Source organism: Phodopus roborovskii, unplaced genomic scaffold (assembly GCF_943737965.1).
Source record: "Phodopus roborovskii unplaced genomic scaffold, PHOROB, whole genome shotgun sequence".
Lineage (NCBI taxonomy): Eukaryota > Metazoa > Chordata > Mammalia > Rodentia > Cricetidae > Phodopus > Phodopus roborovskii.
Genome location: NW_026126566.1, coordinates 6,647,005 through 6,661,831, shown reverse-complemented (window position 1 = coordinate 6,661,831; position 14,827 = coordinate 6,647,005). Strand labels below are relative to the sequence as shown.

Genomic DNA, 14,827 nt, shown 5'->3' with positions numbered 1-14,827 from the left:
CTACCCCAGGATGAATTATGATTGAGATGTTTTGTTTTTGAAACCAATCCTAATGTGGTCCAGATTGAACTAAAATTCAATGTCTAGAAGAGGTTAACTTTGAACTCCTGATCCTTTTCCCTCCACCTTACAGGTGCTGGAATCACGGGTGTATGTCACTATGCCTAAGGGTTTACTTTTGTTGTTGCTGTTTGGTGGTGGTGGTTGTTGTGGTTTTTCTTTTTTGCCTTTTTTGGGGAGTTGAAAATTGAACCCAGGGCTTTGCACATGCTAGGCAAACTCTCTACCACTGAGTTGCATTCCCAACCTGTGATTTTTGTTTTATTTTGCTCACTCTCTTGGTCCCAGGCTATCTGCTGTTCTGGGGAGGGAAGTAAGTGACTATCCCAGTCCATTTCAGGCCTTTCGTCCTCTTTACTCCAGGCCCTTCCTCGTAAACCCTGACACACCGACCTGGATAGGGCGAGGCCCCTGAGTGTGATGAAAGGTTGGAGTTGCCCCAGTGAGTTTGAGCTGGCGTGGGGGTGAGGCGGAAGGACCTAGCATAGGAAGGAAGAAGCAGGCTAGGACAGGAGAGCAGGGTGTGAATGGCGGGAGGGGAAGGGGGTGATTTGGTCCTGTGTCAGGAAGTATCTCCCTCCACCCTTGCCTGGGGAGAACCCTGACCCTTAGATGCCTTTGGTTTTAAGAAGGTGATCAAACACCTGCTGGAGGAGATGAAGGTGTGGCTGGGGTGGTGGCCAACTACTGAGGTTCTAGGCCCGATACTGAGCACCCAGAGGAACGCCAAGGTGGCTTTTGGCCAAATAGGTGAGAAGTAAGCTTCCGTCTGAAACCAATTTGTCTACACATGGATCCTGACACCTGTCCAGACTGGATGTCTAGGGAAGGGAGAGAAAAGGGTATCTAAGGAAAAAGGAGCAATCAAGGTTGAATGTCCAGTGATGACAACAATAGGTCACATTTATTGAGAGCTTGTACCCATCACTTTACTTTACACTTTATATTTGTTTTCTCATTCAATCCTTAAAAAGCACTCCACAGAGTAGGCATTGTTAGGATTACTATTGCTATTCCCTTTTGGGGTATGTAGAACTGAAGCTTAGTAAAATCAGTTCTCTTAGGGGCTGAAGACACGACTCAGCAGTTAAGAACACTGGCTGCCCCTCCAGAGAACTCAGGTTTGATTCCCTACGTCCACACAGGAGCTCACAGCCATCTGTAACTCCAGTCCCAGGGAATCTCATGCCCTCTTCTGACCTCTGTGGGCACCAGGCAGACACGTTGTACACAGACATACATGCAGGCAAACACCCATACACATAAAAACAAATTAAACTCTTTCCAAAAATATTAATCAGTTATCTTGTCCGAGGTCACACAGTAAGTAGCAATCTATGTCTGTAGACATGGCAGTGCACTGAGGAAAGGGGGTGTATGGGGGAAAGTTAAGAGGGGGCAGCCAGACTGACCCCTGCAATGGTGGGGGGTGGAGTGGGGAGAAAGTGGGATAGACAGTGTATATATAGCAGACCTGTTTTTATCCCTACACATGGCTGAATCAGGCAAGTGCTCTGTCTGGCACAATTTGAGGGCTCTGAATGCCAACCCAGCCCTGTGTCAAACTCCCTACCCAGCATGTCCCTGGGAGCTGAAATACTTACTGAGGGAGTCATTATTTGAGTCAGGACATGGACTCCAGACGACCCCTTTCCCCATGAAAATACCCCAGTTGGAAGAAAAACACCAATCTCTTGCACAAATCAGCTTAGCGGGTTGGGTCCTTTAACATGAAAGCTTATGTTTGAGAGAATGGTCTCAATATCCAAGGAAAAGTATGACGCTTGTCCTATAATCTGTGTCTCTCTGATTGCAAAAGCCTGGGAATTGATGTTGCATAGCTCAGAAATCCTAAAGTAGACTATGTCCCCTGGGAGAAAGCAGTGGAAGCCACTCCTAACTTCCTTTGCTGTTGCTTGGATTGGCATCTGATGACTGTAAGTAACTTCAGGTCTTGTCGCTTGGCCCTTAGGATAATAGCTGGCATTCGTGTACCTAATTTTTAAACGACAAACGAAATATTATTTACTGCTTGCTGTGTCGGTAGGCTTCTGAGTGCAGACCCCTAGTGTGGAACGGGGACTTGTCAAAGATGCAGGGACGCAGGCCCGGTACAGCTTTCAGCTCAGCTTTCACTAGGCTGCAGTGCGACGGGCGTAGGAGGAAAGGTAGGATCCGGTCTTCGCCACCTGCTGGGCATTCGCCCTACACCCACACTCCGGCCACGGCTCTGTGTCCCAAAAATGTCTCAAAAATGTGAGCGTGTCCCGGTCCTCCCGCCGCGACCGCCTAGTCCGGGGCAGCGCTGTCGGCGCCTACAGCCGGGCGAGCTTCCCGGCCCGGGAGGGGGAGGGGAGGGGGCGGCGCCGGCCGGGGCGGGGCTCCCACTCCTTTTGCCGGAGCCTTATTCCCGGCCGCGCGCTGCGAGCGAGCGCTCAGTCGGCCCTGGGAGCTGCACGCAGCACGCGGCTTGTGGACCTGAAGGACGTGCAAGGGCTGGGCGGACGCGCGGACCGACTCTGAACAGACAGACGTTTCGCGGTCGTAGGGCTCCTCGGCAGGATTGCACCCAGAAGCGGGCGGCAGACTGTGCCTGGTGGAATCTCTCTGCCCTCCGCCGCCTGGCCCGGGTGCAGACGTCCAGCGGCCACCGCATCCAAAGCGATCGCTGCCTCGCCGTCTCCACCAGGTTCAGGACCATGAAGATGCTGCCGTCGGTGATGCTAAAGCTCTTTCTGGCCGCAGGTAAGAGGACAGCTGATGTCTCCGAGGACGGGGGTGGGGTGGGGGCGCCGTGCGGAGGACACATGGGAAGGTCGATGTGGTGCCTCCCACCCCCTAAGCGAGCCACTTGGTGGGGCCGGTGCGCCCTAGAGGGCGGGCGTGGACCTCGATGGTGTGGTGGTGCGGGGTCTAAGCGATGGGTCTGACGCGGCCTCCTCTCTTCTTTTGCCCAGTGTTGTCCGCATTGGTGACCGGTGAGAGTCTGGAGCGGCTTCGCAGAGGTCTGGAGGCAGCAACCAGCAACCCTGACTCTTCCACTGGATCCACAAACCAGCTGCTACTACCCACGGGAGATGGTCGTGCTCAGGAAGTCCAGGACTTGGAAGAGACAGATCCGGACCTTTTCAGAGGTGGGTATGGAGGCCACCCAACCTTAGGTGCTGTTCACAGCTAAGAATACAGAGGCCTGAAATTTATGCTGTTGCCCCCAACCCTGTCCCTTGAGGGGATGTTTATGGAAGACTTCAAGGAAAAGCTCATGGCCTGATTGGAGATGGATCCTGCAATATAGTGTTATCATTCCTATCTTTGGTCTCACCTATGTGGGTTCATACTTCTGTATACTTTGGAGCAAACTGAAAGAGGCAGGTTGTCCTCTGAGGTAAACTAGATGATAGGAGGAAGGCATGGCTGAGATGCATTCTCTGGAGTTTCTTTTCCGGGGTGGGGGGTGGGTGGGGGGGGTGGAGGGTGTTTCAAAACAAGGTTTCTCTGTGTGGCTTTGGCTGTCCTGGAACTGGATCGTTAGATCAGGCTGGCCTCGAACTCACAGAGATCTGCCTGTCTGTATCTCCTGAGTGCTGGGATTAAAGACATGCACCACCACTGCCCAGGGCTTTCTCTACAGTTATCTATGAAAGAAGGTGGAGTCGGGAGTTGCAAGTACTGTCTAGTGTGTGTTCATATATGTGATGATTACACATGAAAAGATAATAGAGGGAACATCGGAAATATGCAGTGTTAGTCTCCTTCTCCTACCTGTCTCCAGGTTAGGGAAAGGGAGGGCAGTGAGGAACTCTTGGCTTTGGGAGATGAGGCTAGCACCCCCGCAGCGCAGCTGACAATGAATGGTGAATGCTGGGACTCTAGAAGATTGTTTTGAAACGCTGTGGGTTTGAAACTTAGACTTCCTGCCCACTTGACTCTCTAAAGAAACTCCAAGAGCAAAGAGCTATGTGTGACCCCGTAACTTGTATCTGTGGCTGAACACAGTGACAGATCAGAGTCCAGACTCTGGCCAGTCACAGTGATTCTCAGAGGTGGAGCCTGCACTAAGCCGTGGCCGTGGCCGTGACCGGAATGACTATATTTGGTAGGAAGGAGACACACCTGTTCAGCTCCACCTGCTACTCAGCCTGCCTGCTCCCTCCTCCTCACCCCAGGCTTCCTGAGGTATCTGCTTTGCACAAGTCAAGCATCTGCTCCAAAATTGAGGCTGGGGTCCCACACTTCACCCTCTCAACAGTGGACCATTGGGGTCACCAATGTCCTGAACAGTCTGGATTCTCCTGGCTCAGGCTGGGTAGGGCTGGGCTGGGCAGTGACTCACCCCCCACCCACATGGCTGCTCCTCATACCTCTGCTAACCTGACTCACTGTTCCCTCTCCAGCAGGAACCTAGCTTGTCAATCTTATTCTCTCTCTCTCTCTCTGATTGCTTTGTGTCCTCCTGCTTCGCTTTTCCTGAGACCCAATAACTGGCTTCCTCTGGCCACTCGTATCACTTTCTGAACTCCGAAGAAGCCTGGAACAGGCAGGACCAGAGACCACAATTCTAATCTTTATCCTGCACTGCCCTGGGGCAAGTTCCTTCATTTTGGGAATCCTGTGATTTTCATCTTGAAAATGCTCTGGTATTGTTGACATCTCATCTGTCTTGAGGATTCTGTGTCCCTAGTCTAACTTATCATGTTCACCTTTCTGCCAGACAGAGGCTAAAGCTATAGACACTGAGCACCTTTTAACTATTGGGTTCAGGGATGGGAGAGGCTAGCATCAGACTCCTGGGCTAATTAATGGCCAGTCCCAGGTGAGTGCGAAGTTGTTACCCCACTAGTGTCTGTAGCATGGGAAGAAGAGGGGAGTTGTCATAGTCCAGTTCCTTCTGGACACATACTGTAGCCCTCCTCCCTATCCCAGGTATAAATAGGATATTTGGGAATAAATCTAAGTAGATATTTGAAAAATTGGATCCATTGTTAAAGGGCATGGGGTGGGGCAGATATTTTGCCCAAACTCAAAAAAGTAAGATCTTTTAAATCAGGGATGGCTCATTTGCTGTTTCAGAGCTAGGGTCTGCACCAAAGTTTCCCTGATACCAATGGGAACTCCAGAGAAGGGTTCTAAAGCTATAGACATTCTTATTTTGGAAGCTTCCTACCCCAAAACAGCCAAGTTCCTTCTCCCAGAGCAATTTTTGTCTGTGATACTATCTTCCTTTAAGTGGGTCACTGAGTACGGTATCAGGAAATGAGGCTGACTGAAGACTAAAATAGAATCACGTAGATGTGCGGGAGTCACAGATGGGGGTAGAAAGTGGGCAGAACTCGAGTGTGAGGCTAGTGAGCTGCAGTTTCTCTGGCTTTCTTAGAAGGAGGCTCTCCTTCCTTGGAACACAACCCAACTTCTATTTCCTCCTAGAGCTTCCTCTTTCTGCTAGTTCTCAAAGAGCTTTCCCAGGCCTCTAACTCCAGATGAGATCAAAAAGTGTGTGTCTCTTCATTGGTTATAGGGGTATCCACCTGTAATTCCGAGTTTCAGACACTGGGGAGGGAGGACAGGGGACTTAGATCTGGAGATACTTTTTCAAAAGGACAGTAGAAAGGCTTAACTAAGTGCCTTTTTCCCCCCTGCAGTTGCTTTCTCCTCCAAGCCACAAGCCCTAGCCACACCAAGCAAAGAAAAGAATGGGAAAAAAAAGAAGAAAGGCAAGGGATTGGGAAAGAAGAGAGACCCATGTCTTAGGAAATATAAGGACTTCTGCATCCATGGGGAATGTAAATACCTGAAGGATCTTCGGGCTCCATCTTGCAAGTAAGTGGCCCATTCCAGATAGAATGTCATTATCATACTGTCAGCCACATGGTCTCTTTGTCACTGTTCCTTGAATTCATAATTTCACCCAGTTTCTTTTCAACCTCTGGGAGGAAGTTCAAAGGAAGGGACATATTTTTAGTCAGCGGAAGTCCCCGCCACCACCACCAAAGAGGATGCAATTTCCTGCAGCATGGGTTTGTGACGCTCCTTAATCCTCCAGGACATTTCCTCCTGCATACCCATAAATGAACATGTATCTAGGAGAGCTAAGGCTTGTGAGGAGGTCCTTCATCCTGGCCTTGGACCCTTCTCTGGAAAGGAAAGCTGATAGCATATATGGCAGAGTGAGTTTCTAGAAGGAGTGCAGCTGGTGTAAGATGTCTTAAGTCACTGTGCAGGTGCGTGTACTCAGGTGTGTCCATGTGAGTGAGCAGGTGTGGATTGATTCTAAGGCATGGCAGGACTACACAGAGAAGAACCATCATGTAGAATGAGTTGAAACCCCCCCCCCTTTACATTTTCACCCAGGCAAAGAACAGAAGGAGATGGGAGACATAGACTAGACCTTGTGTGCAGTAGGGGATTGGGGAACAGTTTTCTTTGTGCAGGATTATCAGTAGAACCTAACTCAGCCTGCAGCATCACTATTCCCTGTCAGGAGTGTGGGTGGAGGGGTGGTTGTGGATTCATTATCCTTTCATAGGCCAAACCCAGCAAGTGGCTACCTTGGCAACCCCTCAGGGATGGTGGTGGTGCTATGCTCTCTGGCAGTTATAATGTTATCACTGTGCTTGAGGCTAACACCCCACATCAGGCTATAAACATCCCCTCTCTTCCATGGAGAGAGAGAGAGACTGAGACTCTTGGAGACCTCTGACCCTTCCTAGGAGACCATGGACAGTCCAGGATGCTGTTGTGTGTACACTGCCTCCCATCCTATTAAAACAAGGTGGCTTCTCTTCCACCTGTGACTGGCGTGGGTCCTTTGTCTTTTAAAGGCATCCTTGTCCTGTCTAACCACACAGCAGATCTGTCCTGTATTTAGCAGTTGGCAGACAAACCCATTGCTTCCCACCTTCACAGTCAGTGTGTCCCTTCCTGTAACACCCTGGACAGGAGCTTGGTGTATTGAAGAGGCAGGATCTCTGTCTGCTCCTTCCCAATGTCCTGGGACAGGACAGGAAATGTTTGTCTTAAATGTGTGAGGTGGCATCATTAACTCAGGGAGGAGAAAGTGACTCTGAGGGTAGTCAAGATGGACTAGAGCCAGGAGTCTTGTCTAGCCACACTGGCTCAGGATGTTTGTGGCTCAGGGTGTTTTGGCAAATGGATATGCAGGGCTTCCATTGATCAGCAGAGAAGCAGGGCTGCCCTGACCTCCTAAGCTCAGAGAGCCCAAGAAGTGTGCATAAGGCCGCCTTCCCAGTGGCTCTAGGAATAGTGATAACCACATTGGTATTCTTTCTTCAGGGTCTTCATTGTTTGCATTTGCATGGAGTTCACCCCAGCAGACATGATGAGCACTTACTTGGTGCTGCACTCTGTCTGAAGGGATAAAAAGAGATGGTCTTTTGGGATTTCCAAAAGCCCTCTGCGGAGGGAAGGCAGAACTTTCTCTCTCTACTCGAAAAATGAGGAAACCACAGAGAGTGAGTAGGAAGTTATTTGTATGAGATCAACAGCTAAATGAATCCGTGGGAAGAAGATAGGGTCTCACTCCTATCCCAGGATGCTTTTCATGTTCCCGGGCCACACTGGGTGTTGGCTTCCCTCCTCTATCCCTGTCCTTATAGAGTCCAAGATTTTATGAAGGGCAGCTGTTGTCCTAGAATACTCGTTAGGGTTTTACTAGTCTAACAGCAGAGCAAGTGACCAGAAGACTTTCTGTCAGCTTCCTAGGCACACTTCATAGGGTGGATTCTCCGACACAGATCCTGGTTTAGGGCAATGTGACATCTGTGCACTGTCTGTGGCTTCTCCTCTACTTTAGACCCAGAAACTTCCAGCGAGGGTGTGTCCTGACTGCTGTGGTGAATTTGAGGCTAGCTGTCTTCCTAAACCAGCCCTTGACAGCCACCACGAACAGGAAAATCCTTCTGTGTCACCAGCAAAAAGTTTCCCTCAAAGAGCAGTTTTCGTGGGCTTCTGACTGCTGACCCAGAAATTGGCTGCAAAGCTTCCTGTGGCTAGAGGAAACCTAGGGGCATCTTGTTGGGAAGGCCTGGAGCTGCACTCACACTGCTCACATGCGGAGCCCCCCTCCTCTCGACTCCATCTGGCTTGAGCATCTCATTCTTAGAGATACAGGCTTGATTGTATAGTTATTCACAGAAGTGCGGCCTGGGCTTTTCATGATGCTCCAGTGTGGTAGGCTTTTTTATTACCTCTCGTTTGACATGAGGAAACCAAAGTTTAGAAAAGTGACATGACTTGCCCAAGATCACCTAGCTAGAAATAGCACAACCAGTCTGGAACTCATCTATCCTCGTCTCCCCCGTCAAAGGATGCTTCCTCCAATTTCTGGGGTAGATATGGGATTAGACTGTGTAGACACTATCTGTGGACTCTGGAATGAACTCCTCTTGTCATGAAAGTTCTGAAGTGGGTCACAGACATGGAGAGGAGAATTGTGTCCTAGTTTGATAGATGCGTGTGTTGGCTTAGGGCAAGACACATGATCTTCCCCTGCATCCAGGGATGTGTGGAATGTACCCAGCCCCCTCCTTCCCTGGGGAAGCCAGGCTTTGATGGGAGGGAGATGTGGGTAATATTAGCACATTTGCATTATTATCCTTTTGACTCAGGACAGAGGTGGTAGAGGGATTATATAACTGAATTGCAGGACTCTGAGGCCAAGTTTTATTTCTATCATCTGAGTAACTACCTGTGGGGTTTGCATGATGGTTTGGGAGTGCAGAACAGTCTGAGCTTCAGCTTCCTTCCCCTGGAATAGTGCTGTTGCTGAACTCACCCAGATTGCTGGGTGAGATCCAGGCTCTACTGCTCACTAAGTTTGTGGTATGTTCTTTAGCAGAGGTTAAGCCTTGGCTTTTTCAGCTTCAAAATGGGGACGATAATTTCTACTTTACAGTTTGACCTTAAATGCTCAGTGAAATCAAAGCTCCCAAGTTCAGGTCTCAGCACCAAAGATCAAATAAAATAATCCTTGTGAATCAGTTAGCACAGAATTCTTGGTCATGGTAAGCCTTTATTGCTTGCTATTTACTAATAAAGCCATTAATAATAAGTAATAACAAACAACAATATGGTCAGAGAATAGATCAGACAGCTCAAGACCTACTAGATATGTTTTCTTAGGTTACCTGTGTCTCTCTAGAGTGGACAGGATCATAGTGGTTTCTAATCTTGGCCTTGTTGCTTCCTAGTTATGAGACTTGACCAATTAATCTCTTTGACCCCTTTATCTGTATGCACACATGGTTTTCCAGGGACACTCCTAGGAGCTTCCTTTAGGTCCTAGCAGGGTAGGAATATATTTTTCCGGAGTCTGACTCAAGGGTTAGAAATACTGAAGAAGCTAGGTAAAGCAGACATTCTGTCCTTTGTGAGTCTGACCTATCTTTACACTGCTCCGTACCCAGGAGTAAGTGCAGGTAGTCCTAAGGTGGGGACAGGGATGTAGTGCTACCAAGCCCCACCCTTCTGCCACTGCCAGCCTCCCTGGGCCCTGCCATCGAGAAGGAGGGATGCATCCAGGCTCTAGGCTCCAGGCACACAAGCTTCTCTGGAGAAGATGCTGGTTCCTGGTGCCTCCTTCAGCAGCTACTAGTCTAATATCCCCAAGCTAACAAGGCCTGCCCCAGCTGGTGGGTGAACTGTTGTGGGGTGTGAGTGGACAGTTAGAGTCCATGCCCATGCTGCTGCCCATTGCATGTATGAGCTTGGGAAGCCATGCCACCTTTCTGTAGCATGGGGCTCCCACCTACATCAAAGGATCTCAGGGATCCTCAGAGGAAGGGATGTGAATGTGTTTCTTCAGCAGTCTTCCTAAGAGCTTCAAGGAAATGCTTTGTGTTCGAAGAGGCGGCTGTCACGTGATTTGTTTCTTGAGTGAGAAGAGCCAAGGGATTGTTTCTGACATTCTTTCATGCTCTGACAGGGTGGCCAGGCAGGAAGATGTTATCTTGGTTTGTTTGTTTTGTCCTGTGATGAAGGAGGCCAGAGAGCCCAGCATTCAGAGGCTAAAGGCTGTAGTTTAGCTCCCAGGTTGGGAGCTAGGAGTTAAATGGAGGAAATGAGAAAAATGATTCCTGGCACAGGGACAGAGCCTATTATTAGGCTGAGCAGCAGTGGGGAGGAACTGAATGCTGGATGCATTGATGGGCAAGGCTGGGTTTATTTCTGGGTCAGAATGTAGAAGGGCCTCTCTAGAGGGAGTGATACTGACTGAATCCCCCAACTCAGTTCACCAGCCCTGATGCTCATATCCTCTTAAGTGGCTTAAGCAAAGCACCTTAGTACAGATGTAATGTATTAGACCCATGTGGAATACATCTAAACTGAGACCTTCAATTCCTCCCTCGCTTTTTCCCTGCCTGAAGCAGGACTCTTGGGGTAGAGAGGTGGAGAGAGAGGAAGAGAGGGTGCATACACCATTAACTCTATCTTCTTGTTATTCCAGCTGCCACCCAGGTTACCATGGAGAGAGGTGTCATGGGTTGACCCTACCGGTGGAGAATCGCTTATATACATATGACCACACTACAATCTTGGCTGTGGTGGCTGTGGTGTTGTCATCTGTCTGTCTGCTTGTCATAGTGGGACTTCTCATGTTTAGGTGAGTGTTTAGAGCCCTTGAAGACTGGTTCTGCAAATTACTCACTTCTTTCTCCTCCTAGAACTTCAGACTAGAGCCACTTCTCATACCTCTGGGCTTGTTACTGTATACTTTCAAGAAACTATTTTGTCTGGCACAGATGAGGCCAGTGTGTAACACCCAGGGTACCTATTGCCAGGCCACACAGGTTCTGTTCCTCATGGCATTCATTTCCTATCTCTGGCCTGGTGACTCACCATGGAGACACTTCTTAAACATTTCTTTCTCCTGGTGTTAGTGTGTAGTTTGGTAGTAAAGGCATGGATAATAGTATTGATAATAATCTTTCTGGGATTGTACATTATTTGAGCACCAAAGATTGTTAAAGTGAATAAAGTCACTGGAAACGGGTATGTACCTGCTATGAGGCCAGTCTGGGCTACATAGGAAATGCTAAACCAGTCTGAGTTATAAGGCGCTGTCTCTAAAAATGTTTGTGTGTGTGTGTGTGTGTGTGTGTGTGTGTGTGTGTGTGTGTGTGTGTACATGTGTGTGTGTGTGTAAATGCTCTTCTGGTAGAGACAGGAATCAATCCCTCAGGTAAGCTGGCCAAAGACCAATGACTTGCCATATGCCCTGGGCTTTTTCAAGAAATAGAAAGACATCATGGTAGTTCCTTTAGAGGACTGGCTCTGGAACCTGCACTCTGTCATCTTCTCACAACCTTCTATCTTCCTCAGGTACCATAGGCGAGGAGGTTATGATGTGGAAAATGAAGAGAAAGTAAAGTTGGGCATGACTAACTCGCACTGAGAAGAACATGTGCTCAAGGTAATTGTGCATTCTTTGCCCTGGGCAGGATAGAGAGGCTAAGGCATGGTTGGTCTTGGTAGGTTTCAGAGGGTGCTGAATTCCTTAGATTAAGGGTTTGCAGGGGTCAGATTACTACTGTGGGGTCAGAGTTCCAATGCAGAATTATCTTCAGAGACCTAGTGAGGCATCTGCAGTTAGATTACAAGGTTAGTTTCCCTTCTGAATGTTCTTTGCATTTCATAAAATTGGACCCAACTTTAAATGCCTCCTCCCTCTTGTGCTTCAGAAACCTTTAGAGGATGGCTACCTCTGAGACACTGGTTCATACAAGTTCTACAGAGGGGACCGACTTCACAAGCAGCCATGAAGACTTCTTCATTCCCAGTTGCTACCCTGACTGGGCCTCCCGTAATTGCTCTGCAAAAGTATCAGAGCCTCTAAGTGCCAAACAGACTGCCCACTGGGGTCCAGATCAGAACGCAGTGGAAGCAGGAGAGCCCTCCAGGCCTTTCTGATTCACCTCCACCAAACCCATCGGCTTGTTTAAATTAGCTTCTGGATAAAAGTGCCAGCTAGATTCTGAATGCCCCAGGACTGACTGGAAAAAAAAAAAAAAAAAAAAGGAGAGGAAAGAGGAATGATTTATGGACTGGAAGAAAGCAACGGAGTTGAGAAGCCATGTGTTCAAGTAGCCACAAGGGATCTGCTGTTTGGACCCTCCAGCACGCTGGATTTGATGAGCTAACTGTGAAATACCACAAGCCCAAGAACTCTGAATTTTGGGACTTCTACCCAGATGGGAAAAATAACAACTATTTTTTTTTTTTTTTTGTTATTTGTTTGTAAAATGCCTCTTAAATTATATATTTATTTTATTCTATGTATGTTAATTTATTTAGTTTTTAACAACCTAACAATAATATTTCAAGTGCCTAGACTGTTACTTTGGCAATGTCCTGGCCCACCTCTTCCTCTTTGCAGCTCTGCCATCTAGCTCAGTGCCACACTCCCACGTGCTCTGTAACCCATCTGTAGTAATTTATTGTCTGTCTACATTTCAGAAGATAGCCCAGGAGCAGAGTATCCAGGGGGAGTTGTGTATGGTCAGAGTGCAGGGAATGATTTGGGCAGAGCCCACTCTGTGAGTTGGACTGCAATCTTGCCTAGGTGATTTTTGTCTACTGTTTGTGTTTTGAAAGCCCAAGGTGCTGATGTCAATGTGTAATAGGTATTGGTGTTTACCTGTGTCCTCTTCCTGCCAAATCTCAGAAGACGCTGGGCTTCCATGCCTGCAGTTTCCTGGCCCGTTTTCCTCCATCACCCTTTCCCACTCTCTCTTGTGTCAAGACATTTCCTGTACTCCTGCCATTCTTCTGGTGCTACTCCATGCAGAGGCTGGTAGAGCAGAGGACAGTTTGAAGAAGGACTTAGTAAAGGAAAAGGCCGAGGAGGAGCGGGGAATGTTGGAGTTGACTACTCTCGGTAACTGATTACCTGTCAATTGCTTCAGAGAAAGTTGGTGTTAGGGAACGTTTTGAGTAAGAAAACTATACAGTCTCACCAAAACTGTAATGCTGTTATGGTCCCCATGGAAGTTTCTGATGCCATTTATGAACTGTTACAAGCTATATTTCCAAAACCTGGTTCATATTTATACTTTGTGATCCAAATAAAGATAACCCTTACTCCATGGTCTGCTTAGTTTTGGTTTTTGTTTGTTTGTTGTTTTGAACAGGATATCACTATGGAGCCCTGTCTGTCTCTCTATGTAGAACAGGCTGGCCTTGAACTCAGATCTGTCAGCCTTTGTCTCCTGAGTGCTAGGGGTAAAGGCTTGTACTACCACTCCTGGCTTGCTTTGTTTTATTTTCATGTGTGTGAAGGTAAGAGGCTGACTTCGGGTGTCTTGCATGGTTGCTCTCCTTTACTGGTTTCTTTCTTTTTTTTTTGCCTTAAGAGAAATCCTCACTATATAGCCCTAGTGCCCTAGCTGGCTTAGAATTCAGAAATCCACCTGTCTCTGCCTCCTTAGTGATGAGATTAAAGGCAGGTAAGCTTTTTTGGGGGGATGGGGTGAGGGTTGTTTTTTTCCAAGGATTCCTCTGTTGCTTTGGAGGCTGTCCTAGAACTAGCTCTATAGATTAGGCCGGTCTCAAACTGACAGAGATCTGCCTGCCTCTGCCTCCCGTGTGCTGGGACTAAAGGTGTGCGCCACTGACGCCCAGCTAGTTATTTTGTTTTAATTGGTACTATTTCTGAGAAAAGAAAGACTAGAGCCTTGGTATAGGAAGTTTGACTGGTTGGGCTTATGAGTATTCAACTGTCAAGTCCTAGGCTCAGGAGTTACTTGTGTACTGTGCCTTCAAGCAGCCGTTGCTCCTGGAAAGAAGATGTTTTTGCCTTTGCTGTCATGCGCCACAACCAGTCCACCAGCAACTCTTGTCTGCATCACCCAGTCCAACACACCATCCTCTCAGACCTGGACTCTGGAACGGCCTCCTGCCTTCCTAGTCCCACATTGTTTCTTGGCCTGAATGATCCTTTATTTAAAACATAACCCAGGGCTGGGAGTGGTGGCTCCATGGTAGAACACATGGTTCACATGCAAGAAGTCCAAGGTTTGAGACCCCACATATGACACACACATAAACAGATCTTGTCTACTCTGTAGGCCTTCCCTGGTCACTCTACTATACACAGAACATTCTTCAACATACCATCCTCTCCTTAGAGGGGTTTATGTTCCTCCATAGTTCCCAAGTGCTACTAATACATCCCTGTTCGTTTACTGTCAGTCTGCTCCCACTAGATTGTTAGCCCCGTGATGTGTTTATTGTCTTAATAAAACTGAGATGTAGGCATTCAGTATTTGTTACATTCATACATTACTGTAAGAGAACTAAACTCCAAGACCATCAAGTGGGCAGAGTCAATCTAGTGCTGCCCTGAAATTGTTGGGTTTAGAGGGGTGCTTCTGTCAGGGAGGGTGGGCTGTACAACACAGTGAAAGTGAAATTAAGGCTCCGTCATGATGCATGGTGTCCTAGGTGAGTTGGCAGCAAGGAAAGCCATCAGACAAGTTCCCTTGGTTGTCCTTCTTTTTCCTATTTCTCCTTGAAGAGAAGTGACTTTCTGAAGTTTCTCTGGAAGCCCAAAAAGAGAGGCTTTTCTTTCCTTCCTTCTAATCCTTTTTTTTTTTTTTTTTTTTTTTTTTTTAAAGCAAAGGTGACCAGCAGACTAAACTGGCTTCTGTACTAGTCAGCCCTTGCTTAAGGATACATGACTACAAAGATTACAGCTTACTGTTTATTTATCATTATTGGGGAGTTTCATGTGTGTGAAGGTCAGAGAACAACC

At 47.9% G+C, this 14,827-nt stretch overlaps 1 protein-coding gene across 1 annotated transcript in view; it reads left to right on the top strand.

Annotated features, from left to right (window-relative positions):
• Positions 1-13,162, top strand: part of Hbegf (heparin binding EGF like growth factor) — a 54,868-nt gene extending 41,706 nt beyond the window's left edge. Inside the window, exons 2-7 of the mRNA XM_051202395.1 lie at positions 2,609-2,805; positions 3,018-3,194; positions 5,700-5,877; positions 10,523-10,678; positions 11,398-11,488; positions 11,757-13,162. Coding sequence (XP_051058352.1) covers positions 2,609-2,805; positions 3,018-3,194; positions 5,700-5,877; positions 10,523-10,678; positions 11,398-11,470 — 781 coding nt within the window. The 3' untranslated portion in view covers positions 11,471-11,488; positions 11,757-13,162. The remainder of the gene's footprint in view (positions 1-2,608; positions 2,806-3,017; positions 3,195-5,699; positions 5,878-10,522; positions 10,679-11,397; positions 11,489-11,756) is intronic.
• The last annotated feature ends 1,665 nt before the right edge of the window (positions 13,163-14,827 follow it).